Below are 11,934 nucleotides of genomic sequence, written 5' to 3' on the forward strand. Positions count from 1 at the left end.
GAACAGTTTATTATGCATATTGGCATATTGAGCCACGTCTGACGCTCGGTTTTCCACCAAAACCGAAACCATAAATATTCGAAATTTTTTAAATCCCAATTTATCTATACGCACTCCGATTATCATGGCAAAATTACGCAAAGACCTATTCATCTGAGACACCGAAGTCAATAATACATATTTCTTGTTCATTCTATAATATTTAAAATCAATAGCGCGATTGTTGTCGGTACCTATGACCGATCGCAATGCTTTTTACCTATTGATGATGATGCTATAAATGACTGTCTCTAACAAGACGTTTCGGATCACGTGGCGTTTGTCGTTTTTCGAATTTTTCGACTTTATATAAATCGTATTGTTGTGCAGAGTACTATCCAGATCCGACATGGTCAACTGGTGTATCTCATCTACGCGCAAAAGAGTCGATACGGATAATAGCACGGTGAGCGCCGCGTCATAATCCGCTAGACAGTTTATAATATTCGTACGCAACGAACTGATGATCACTCTAGCCGAATAATCTATTACGAATCGTAATTTTTTCATCAAATCCTCGTCGGCGCTATGAGCCGAACGCGCGGCCCGATTCTTTCGATATTCGTTTGGATTGTACGTGACTTTTTTATTTAAAGCTTTCATTATAGAATTACCAATCTGTAGTTTGTAGCCGGAAGAGAGAGCGTCTCCGTTTGTCGTTCTCATGCGATTCAACACGTCGTTTATATTTTTACCCTCCAAATCGCGCAATTCTAGCTTGTTTTTACTCAAAAGATTCAAATGCGAGGTGAGCGATTTAATCGTAGATCTGCGTAATTTATTCGCATCGTATGTCATCTTTTCGCCACCAATCTGCATACGCATGAGTTGATTGTAATTAAAGTATTCGCCATATTTGATGGTTTTACGATGCGACGCGGTAACGCTACTGCGGCTGCCGTCTGGTGGTTCCGGTAAAATGACGGATTCATAATCCGTGATGATTTGTGAACTCGACGACATTTTCACACTATTTTACTGGGGTTTTTAAAAAAAAAAAATATCCAAGCGTAGTCTCGCGTTCAGAATTCAGTACGGATTCTATGATTTTCAAATTTGTTTTAAAAGTTTCATCTGAATACGAATTGGACACCCGGTTGTACAAAGTTATAGCTATGTAATTATAAATTATACGCATTTTATTATTTTTTATACCACTACCGTGTGTATTTATATGACCGATAACTTCGTTTAATTTTCCAATATAACTACCAATGGGGGTTATCAATTTATTATCCACAATATTCTTTATAATTTCTTTCTCGTCTGTGCTAAACTTTTGTTCAAGTTTCGATAAATTTACATTCGAAAATGGATTGTTTTCGTCGTCGTCGTCGTCGTCGTCATAATCGACATAGTCATTGTAAACGATGTCTTTCGAATAGTCGTAAATATCGCTCGTAAGCGATGCCGACGTCGACGGCGTCTTATTCGATTTATTTAGTTTTCTTCGATCATCGCTCATACTCCTATTAGCGTAATAATTCAACTCGTGTTCCTACTCTCGCCTCAATGATGATAATTTTCTACAATCGTCTTTGATTTTAACATCCACATAGTCTTTTATATTGTTATTCGGTTTTCTTTTCTTAGCGTTGGGTTCGAATCCGTCTAAATATCCTACTTCTTTATTCAATATCACCTCTTTTAACTTAGTTGTTTCCGAATACGCGGCAAATGGTACTGTGTACAAAGACGTTATACCTTCGGGCAATACGTAAACTCCGAACGACGTGTTTTTAGGTATATACGGTAAATACGGAGTCTCGTCTTCGAAAACCCAAATCGGTACGTTTTTATCCAGAGTTGGGTTCTCGAATCAAGGAGGATGTAATATATCTCTCATTTCGCGCTGCATCTGCGTAAATCCCGGGAAAATTATTTTACGAAACACCAATTTAGACATTACATTCACGTCTTTGAAAGTTGGTAATGTATTTTTATCCATCATTTAATATATATATGTATATATTTAATCAAGATCTCACTCTCTACTATATAATTGTGAAAAAAAATCAATTCGTTAGTCGGTCGTAGCTATCCGGAGAGACTGGTGTAGCGTAGTCTCGCTCCGCTTTGAATTTTCATCAACACCATCGTCCATAATGAACGATTCGGATGGTTATGACAATAGCGTACTTATCATAAACGATGATGGAGAAATGGACTATAGCGATTCCGAAGTAACTATTTATAATGACGACGACCACTACCACAGCAATAATAACAACAACATTGTCGATGAAAAATTTATCGGTAAGTTTATCGAGTGTTGTGCGTTTTCCATCTATTCCGATTTTAAATTATTAAATATTGTGATTTTTTTCTTTGTTAACAGTAGAAAATCTTGTAACGTGCATCATCGATGACGACTACGACAACAAAAATAGCGTCTCCAAAGTCGCAAATGACAAACAACCGACGAAAGAAGCGATGATTCCACTCGACGATACAGTTGAAAATGCAAAAGTAAAAATCATAGATGACAACGGAAAAGACGCGGATGATGATGATGATAGTAGCGACGACGACACCAATAGTGTAAATGTAATCATCAATGATTGGCGTCCTCCAGAACATGAACTCGACGATCTGTTGGACGCTAATGATTTTCACGACGAAAAAGAATTCATAAACTTACCGACTCAAGAGGTCAATCAGTTGGTGCTTAAAAATATCGAAAAAACCCGTTCGAATTCTCCGCGTCGCTACATACTTATCTATGTAAACGGAATAACCATACCCGTAGCCGTGGAAAATACAAAATTATCAGCAGCCATACAATACAATATATGGTATCCGCCGAAATGCACTAGAACCGACTATAAGATGATCGCCGTCGATAGTTTTAATAAGAAAATGATGAATATGTATTCGCAATTTGTGGAAAATACCAATAGAAAATGCGACGATGGTTGTAGAAACGGAGAGTACGTTGGTTATTTCGCAGCTATGTATGATAACGCTGTAAACGGTAATATTTCATCGTCCAATCACTTGAGCAAAGATCCGAATGGTTGTGGGGATTGTATGGAAATCTGTGTTGAAAATGAGTTTTACAATCCTAGCGATTCGCGTGTCGAGAAAATAGGACAATCATCCAAATACAAGGATTCTAAATTGTACTTTTTCAAAGAATTCTCTCTTATAATTATGAAAAATGGACAGTTTGTAAATGCATCCATACACGGTTTAGTAAACAGTATAGAAGACTTGTTGGATAGATACAATGTCAAAACCGTGTACGTGAATTGCGACCCGGGCACTTCTCTTGATACGTTTTTATCGTATAAACACCAGCCGTTCTATCGGGCTTTGCATTCTCGAAAATTGGTATACTTGATAGGTTATTTGAAATACAATATCGGCACTCTGCCGTATTGTTCTCGTAATAACGCTTACTGTTCTTTTTGCCGATGCATAAACACAATCACCAAACATTATAAAATTGAAAATATAAATATAAAGAATGCTCGTATGATTTTGGAAAAATTTCAATTTTCGCAAAGAAACGATCACGATTGTAAGAGAAATAATGATGATGATGATGATGATGATGGTAGAGAGGATTGTGATCGAAAAAAATGGAAGCGTCGTAGAAATGATAATAATCGTAGTGATTATTACAATGAAGACGTATATCATTCTAATTTTAATTTTGGATTTATAGGCAAAAGAAACAGATATCGCCATTACTATAACCATCGGCAGCATTATCATCAGCAGCGACGGCAGCATCAATATCAGTTGCAGCAACAACAGCAAAATTATTATCATCATGTCAATTATGCTCGTTGTCGTCGAGAAGAAGACGACTCGACGGGTGCGACAACGGTAGCTGCTAGATTTTGTAGAAATCTCGTGAATCGTAAAAAAAACCTACGACTCGTGCGCGTGAAAAACAACAACAACTCGTGAGACGCCGCAACTACGACGTCTACGCAATGCAATCGCGAATAATTTAATTTTCTATATTAAATAAATGTGTATATTGTAAGTTGGAAAAAAATATATGTGTATATTATTTTAAGTTAAAATATATGTGTGTATGTAATAAAATTTTTAATCGATTTTATCGACGGGAGCTAATTTAAATGCTTTTTCATATTCCTTGTCCGTGCGGATTGTTTTTCGCTTTTCTTTATATCCACGTCGTATATTTTTTGATTTTTTAACATTTGTTTTTGGAAGAGTATCACCAGCAGCAGCAGCAGCAACAACTGCAGCCGCGACATTATCAATAGCAGCAACAGCGGCAGCAGCAGCATCAGAAGCAACTACTGGTTGTGGTGCTTCTAGCGCCAAACATAATTTAATGATTTCATCCGTTTTTTTTATAAATCCAACATCTATTTCATATTGATTCATGACTCCCATAAATTTAGTATTATCATTATTAAAAATACGCTCCATCAGCAATTGACTATCAATATCTATTGGATTTTGTGAAAATTGAGCAGTGTTTTGGTCCGACGGTGTGATATTTTGCGAATATAAAACAGTCGTTTGAGTAATATTTTGTTGCTGTTGGTTCGTTGGCGTGATATTTTGCGTATATTGATCCGTAGGCGTGATATTTTGCGGATATCGGTCCGTCGGAATGTATTGAACAGTGGTTTCGGGGTCTTGTAGTGAAACAGGCTTTTCTAAATCATCTAATAATGACAAATCCAAATTTTCATAATCAAAATTTTCGAGTTCTATAAAATTTTCATTTTGTGTTTGCGTAAGATTTTCAGAGTTTGATGTTTTGGTAGTGTTTTTGTTGAGAATTTCTTCTAAAAACTATATCACGTCACTCGTGTCTTGTTTGTTTTTCAATAATTCTATAATATCCGATATATTCTTTTCGGCTATGTGTATATTTATATTTACCTGTTTCAAAGCATCCGTAAAATACAATAATAAATTATAATATTCTTCTTTTTTTTTCTCCAAATCGTATTTGAGTTGTTGCACTTTTCGCGGATCCGCTGCGCGTGTGTTCTAACACGAAAATCTCATTTCTCATCTTCTGCACGATTTCGGTTATTTTGTCTTTAACATTAGAGTTTTTTTCAATTTTTTTTCACATGACTCTAACCGAGTAAAGTATTTCTTTTATGATGTTCGCTTTACCGATACTGTCGTATTTTTTTTTGTACACTGTGGGTATTTCATCGTCTTTATTAAAATTATCTATAATAATTTTTAGTTCGTTTTCTTTAAAATCACAATTTGTTTTCACCTCTTTAAATTTGTCGTAGATAGATTTGTATTTTACAATTTCATTGCTATGCGATATAACTCTATCCAATACGGATAAAACAGTATTTTTAATGTAATTATTCATTTTAATTTCGAAAGACTCTTTACCTTTTTCATAAAATCTATCGTATACATTTTTTAAATCCGGCAAACTATATTGAATTTCTCTATTTCTTATTTCATCGTATTTGCTATCGATGTTTTTCGTATCGTCGATTAACAATGTAGAAATTGGATTTTTGTTTTGCATTTTTCAATTGAAAAAATTAACCAATAATTTGTATTAATATTTAACAATATAATATATAGTGATGATTGTCGAGTGGTAGCAAACATCACTACTATATAATATTATGTATAATGGGATCGAGGGTTATCGGCGTCTGTACGCCGAACGCGAACCGATTAACACTTCTATAAACTACACTTATATATTAATATTTTTCGTATTAATAATCGTAATTGCGATCATGTATTCGGTGTGTCGGTGTTCTTGCGGCGACGGGACAACAAAACCAAAACCAAATGATGTATTGGCGATTGATGTGAATAAAAATGTCAAAGACAATGGTGGTGGTGGTGATAGTAATAAAACCGGTGTTCCCGATAGCAAAATTAATGTTATACCAACATCACCAGATGATGATGATGATAAAATCATCGATCATATTGCGGAAAGAGAATCGGTTGATTATAAATTTGAAAACAACGATAAATCGTGGTCCGTTCGTTTGGCTCGCGATGCTATTGTATTCGACTCGCCGGAAACAATGTTGTCGTCGAGTGTTGATAATCGAGCTATGGAACACAGATGGTATAGATGGGTAGATACCGGTGCCGTTGGCGTATACACTATACAGCGACGAGAATTTAAACAAGCATTCTGGTAAAATCATAAAATACACGCACAACGACGAAGATTTCGGCACGGTTACGCTATTCGCTATAAACGAAATCATAATGGCTTTTAAATTACTCTATGCGAACGCGTACTATTCAAAAAAATCGAAAAAATTAAACGTTTTATCGCACGAGGTGGACGATGAACGAATCGAAAATATGATTAAAAATTGGAAACTTATAAATGACGATAATGGTGGTGTTGGTGGTGATGATGGTATTAGAAAAATCGTGATTAAAACTATTGGCGCTAAAAAAGAAGACGCGGAAAGAAGACTGCTGTTGGTCGTGCGCTTGATACGTAACGTTGAAATTTATATATCTACAGTTATAAATCTGATGGAAAGTCGATTCGGCACGACCGACGGCAAGTATAATAAAAACTGGTACTCTGGTTGGAAAAATTGGTTTCAAATATCCATAATTTTCCCAACTCTGTTGGCGTACTTTATGCTCGTTCCGTACAAAATGCGCGAACTAAAATCATCGATGATACGCGATATCATATTGAAAATAATAGAAAATCCATTCTTGAGTTTGGGTTACGCCCGAGACGGACCGAACGCCGTATCCATGTACGGACCGTGGCTCGTGGCTCAGATATACAATCATGGCTGTGACTACGATATATATGAAAAATATACGCGCAACAACGTCTCGACTTTTGATAGAATTCGCGCGGAAATAAATCTCGCCGTCCAAGAGAAGCCGTATCAAAAGGGATGGCATAGCGACGGTACTTTTATAGCGCACGAAACTATAATCGGTTTTGGTTACTTGCAGATGATGTGCTCGCAGTATACGAATTACGCGTTCGCTTTGGATAATAAAATCAAAATTACACCGAAAACGCGCTGGGACTTTACGGCTTCGCGGATATTGCACCCGACGATAAAACGCGGACAGCTGGGAACGTTGAGTAGAAAAGAGACTTTTGCCACAAACACACATCCGAAAGCCACCTTGGGTTTGGAGTTATTGAGATGGGGTAAAATGATAAAACACTCTACCGAAAAATCACACCTGCTGGTGCGCGGCGTGCATTATCCGTACGGGTATTACGAGAGCGATCATCAAAATGTCAACTATCCGCATTATTGGATGCAATCGAGAGTGCCGTTTCGGGCCACTTCTCGAGAGACTGTGCCGCGATTCGATCAGTCTTACGGTATATTGTACAACGAGGGAGCGACGGACTATATAAAATTAAAATAGCAAACTTCCACGACCGACGTATATTATCCGACAAAGGACTCGCGGTGTTTCGTGGGCATGTCCGTTGTTGGAGAATATTTCATGCTTCAAGAAAACAGTATTCCCGAATTTGGAAATTATAAAGTATTGGAATTTGCGAGATTCTTAAACAAGTGGAACAGCATATCCGAAATAATTACGTATTTCGAAGTCGACAATACCGAGGGAGCGCACAATTTACAAATGCGCTATCCCGAAGAGTATTTAAACCCGTTTGACTACGAGGACGGCAGCGAGGAGCTGAAGAAAAGACTAAAAGTGCATACCATAAAAACCGGTGAAATCGATTATTTCGAACACAAAATAAACATGCTTACCGGTGAAATATATGCACGAAAATCGAGGAAAAATCCCAGTATCCGAAAGACGGGCATCCGAAATTGAGTAATAAAGTAATATTGGCTATAGACGACGAGATTGACGACCGAAACGTCGTGTTTTCGGAAAAGAGGGGAGACAAATGGTATGTGGGTGACGCTATTGATCGCGAACTCGACGAATTCGTCGTTGACAATACAAAATACATATACAATAAAAACACACAAGTATATGAAAAAATATAATGAAATATAATCAAGTTAAAAGTAAACAAATTTTTTGTTGGATTTGCGTTTGCGGTGGCGATGGTAATCGTTGTTGTCGGTATGTTGCCGCAGTCGAACGGCAACCAAACGGCACAGCAGCAACAGTCGTAGTCGTATCGAACGCCGAGCGGCTCTCACCATAATTCCACGCCTCGTAGATTATAATAAATACGCATCAATTCGTTGTTGTCGATGCTCATGGTATTGTTATAGTTACAAAGATCGTATATATCGAGGTTGTTATGATTACGATAAATAGATCCGATATTATCGGAATATGAAGTCGTCGTCGTCGTCGTCGCGTCGAATAGGTCGTATTTATCGCGTATGTAATATTTTTGTTGGTAAGAGATTTTTTTTAAGTTGTAAAATCATTTCTTTCCAATAATGCCGGGTGAGTATGCTTTTACCACGAGATAAATACCCCAGCAGTTCGTTTCGTCTATCGTGTCTGCAATTGATGTAGCCATTGAAATACAAATTTGAGTATTCCACGCGCAAATCCAATTCTATCTCGTATATCGACATGTTCGCTAGTTTGTCGTAATCCAACGACGCGTTGTTATTAAAATAACGTTTTAAATACGATACGTATTTGCATCGGCGCCGAGTCATATGGTAAAATTCACAGCGATCGCGACGACGGGTCCAACAGAAATCGCACAAGCGAAAACTGTTGCATTTTCGTTTGGCGATCTCGACTTGTCGTGGTAATATTTTCGAGAGAAAAACCAAGAGTTTTAACACAATTAGTAACAGCGCGTTCGTGTGACCCTGGTGAAATAGATATTTCGTCCGGTAGAACGACGACGACGACGACTACGCGTTATCGGAATTGTGTGCTTACGCTCTGCCTGATGATGTTTTTACAAAAATATCAAACGATTACGATTTTCCCGTAAAATTACAAAAATCGCGAAACAGTTGTTGTAAAATCATCGCAAACGCCATAACGGACGCGACTGCCGCCGATACGCTGCAGGCTTCGTACACAAGCAGAATTTTTTTGGTGAAATTTCTGAGGAAAGTTTTCTACGAACAGCATCACGACGATGACAATCTACAAGACGTTTGCTTGCGGTGTTTGCGGTTTCTATTCAACATACAATGTCCGGTGGATGCCGACGACGACTGCACCATTACGTATAATAAATTCGACGTGAGTCACGAATGCAACGGCAATACCCATATCGAACGTATGCGTTTATACTGGTTTTGGCACGGCGTATCGGTCGAGTTTTTAAAATTTGGCCGTTTGGATTGTTTTAAATTTCTACACGAATCGTGCGGACAATTCCACGACGCCGATCCGTCGTCCGTCGATGTTTATGTAATACAATCTGGTAGTCTGGATTGTTTCGAATACGCGCGATCCGTGAATTTGATAGATAAAAACTACGTCCGAATCATCGTTTCGTGTATTTATTTCAATAAAATTCACATACTGGAATATATAGTTCAACAAGAAAACATACGGAATTGTATAAAAAACGATTACACGTGGTCGTCTCCGGTGTTGCAGTTGTATCAGAAATGCATCAAATACGGTTCTACGGACGGTTTGGTGCTTTTTGACGAATCGGGAATCTGTCTGGATGATTTTTCGAGCAATCAACGACAAAAGTTGATGAAATACATTAAAGAGAGATTCGTGGAGAATAGTTTGTACAAAAAATACCAATATTATCAATCGATGTACAACGAAAAGTACAAGTCGTCGTCGTCGTCGTTAGACGCACCGAGAGCGCGAGTATCGTCTTTGCCGTATTCGCGAGGCGGCGTAATTTCTAGCCATAAAATATTGTTGATGGAAACGGTAGATTTGCGTAAAAAATGTTTGAAACTCTTGCAAGATATAAATGTAGATTTGGACGTGAAACGTATAAAATGTTTAAAGTTTCTACAAACGCGATACGGACGCGATGATTTTGATTTCAGTGTTGTAATAAACTTTATGCACAATTGCGTGAAAGACTGTAATGGAACGTTTTTGTCGTTTTAAAACCGTCAACTGTCATTTTTTTTTTCACCTCGACTTGACGTACCATGTATCCATTTTAGCACATAAGCTTCATTATTGTATATATATATATATATATATATATATATATATATATATATTTAGATATTAATAATAAAAAATATCGTTTGTATTATATTATTATTATTACATTAAAATGTTTATGGGAGAGTTGGGAGATAAAAAGAGGTGGGAGTATGTGAGTCTTTAAATACGATGTGCGAACATATCGGAGATCAGTGCTCTTTCAATAGAGCTAACAGTGCGCATGAGGGTATTATTATTATTAATATATTATATATATAATATATATACGTATGTATATATAATATATATATATATATTAATTGATAAGAGATATTAGTAGTATAAGGTAGTTGAGAGGGACTCCGCGGAAGTAATGCGCAAGCAGTCCCCGCGGCGTCGTCGGTTCAAACAGAAAAAAAAAAAGTTGAGAGGGACTAAGTTTTGAGGAATTGACTTTTACTTGGGCTTAAAAAATATGACTAATAGTATTGTATGCTTGAATATGGCTACAATAGTCGACGTCATTCATGACGTTTGTCGAGTTTTAAATTTTACGAGAGAGTAATTTTATTTTTCGTTGAAAGAAAAAAAAATATGACTAGTAGTATTGTAAACACAGTATTGGATAATGTTAATCATGTTTGAGTATGATCATCGTTATTGCTATAGCGATAGTATGATCATCACTACCACTACTAACTAGTAAATATACGAGTAGAAGGAAAAAAAATTAAAACATTTTCCGAGAAAAACACACGCGAGTAGAAGAAATACACACATGATGGTATTTACGCTCGATTGGGACACGGGATATTTTCTACGTTTACGTTAAAACGCCAATCACACACACTGACGTCGTCGTTGAAAACCAAAACACCGAAGCATTCTTGCTGCCACACCTGACTGCCCGAAACTCCGCCGAATTGATAAAATTGATGACAATTGCACAGACTTTTGGCGTAATATCTCTCGCATAAGCGTTCGGCATCGTAACATTTGTCGGGTTTTATACCGCACGACGGCGTCGGCTGCTGCGTTTTTCGCGATCCGCACGGATCCTCGGTCGTCGTTGTTGCTTTTTCCGTAGTCGTAGTCGTCGGTACCGGACTTTCCGTTCCCGGTTCTTCGGTTGACGGTTGCTGGGGCACGATCGATCCATCATAAACGTAATCGATGGCTTGATAAAAAGCCATACTCGTGTCGGCTATATCCCAAATAGACAACAACACGCCTTTCGCGTTCAACTTGTCTCTTCTCAATACGTGTTTGACTTTTTCCACGACATCGTTACCGAGATTTGCGAATGTATGTACGTAAATGTTGTAAATTCGATCGTTTGATCGGTTCCTTGCTCTCGTCATATTCATTTATCGTGCCGTACAAATGATACGTCGATGTTTTATGCGCAGCTGTGTGAAACCAATTTAACGTGATTTCGACGTGCGCGTCGTCTACACCGACAACTATATCGCTAATGTCGTTCAGTACCCATCTGTTTCCCCCGTATTGATCCAATTGAGGAAATCTCTTTCCTCCTGCAATCTGTCCATCGGGCGGACCGCTTTCGGGAAATCCTTTGGGCATTTCTATGCTTTGCGGTTCGTAAATCACAGATCCGCAATCTTTATTCATCTGAAGTTTGCACTTGTAAGCCCGACTCTCTGGATTATTAACGAACCCGTGAAAGGGAATTCTAATTGATGCGCGACTCACTAGAGCCGACATTGGAGTTTTTTCCGAAGCATTCGTCGGTGATGATTTAGTAGCAGTACCGTTGTTATTCTCTCGCAATTGTATCTTATTGCATATCTCATCTAAATTATTTATACCATTCTAGTTTACTAATAAAATCGAGCTCCAGAT

The 11,934-nt window shown here is 37.6% G+C and overlaps 1 protein-coding gene across 3 annotated transcripts; it reads left to right on the forward strand.

The window, feature by feature from the left end:
- Nucleotides 1-1,809: 1,809 nt before the first annotated feature.
- Nucleotides 1,810-4,050, forward strand: LOC112602137. 3 transcript variants are annotated; one of them, XM_025350075.1, is made up of 4 exons: nt 1,828-1,968; nt 2,067-2,295; nt 2,378-3,013; nt 3,710-4,050. In XM_025350075.1, exons 2-4 carry the CDS (start codon nt 2,145-2,147, stop codon nt 3,955-3,957), a joined length of 1,035 nt encoding a protein of 344 aa, XP_025205860.1. In that variant the 5' UTR covers nt 1,828-1,968; nt 2,067-2,144; the 3' UTR covers nt 3,958-4,050. The 3 variants fall into 3 exon arrangements, with proteins under 3 accessions (XP_025205859.1, XP_025205858.1, XP_025205860.1); XM_025350074.1 differs by having other exon boundaries at nt 1,810-1,968; nt 2,381-4,050; XM_025350073.1 differs by having other exon boundaries at nt 1,818-1,968; nt 2,378-4,050.
- The last annotated feature ends 7,884 nt before the right edge of the window (nt 4,051-11,934 follow it).

Source organism: Melanaphis sacchari, unplaced genomic scaffold, assembly GCF_002803265.2.
Source record: "Melanaphis sacchari strain LSU unplaced genomic scaffold, SCAv2.0 Contig841_pilon_pilon, whole genome shotgun sequence".
In the NCBI taxonomy this organism is placed as follows: domain Eukaryota; kingdom Metazoa; phylum Arthropoda; class Insecta; order Hemiptera; family Aphididae; genus Melanaphis; species Melanaphis sacchari.

What these genes read in the sequence shown, in the direction of transcription:
- LOC112602137 (XM_025350073.1), top strand. Translation starts at nt 2,145, where the DNA reads ATGAACGATTCGGATGGTTATGACAATAGCGTACTTATCATAAACGAT. An exon ending in TGTCGATGAAAAATTTATCG is followed by an intron (nt 2,296 to 2,377) that starts GTAAGTTTATCG and finishes CTTTGTTAACAG; the next exon opens with TAGAAAATCTTGTAACGTGC.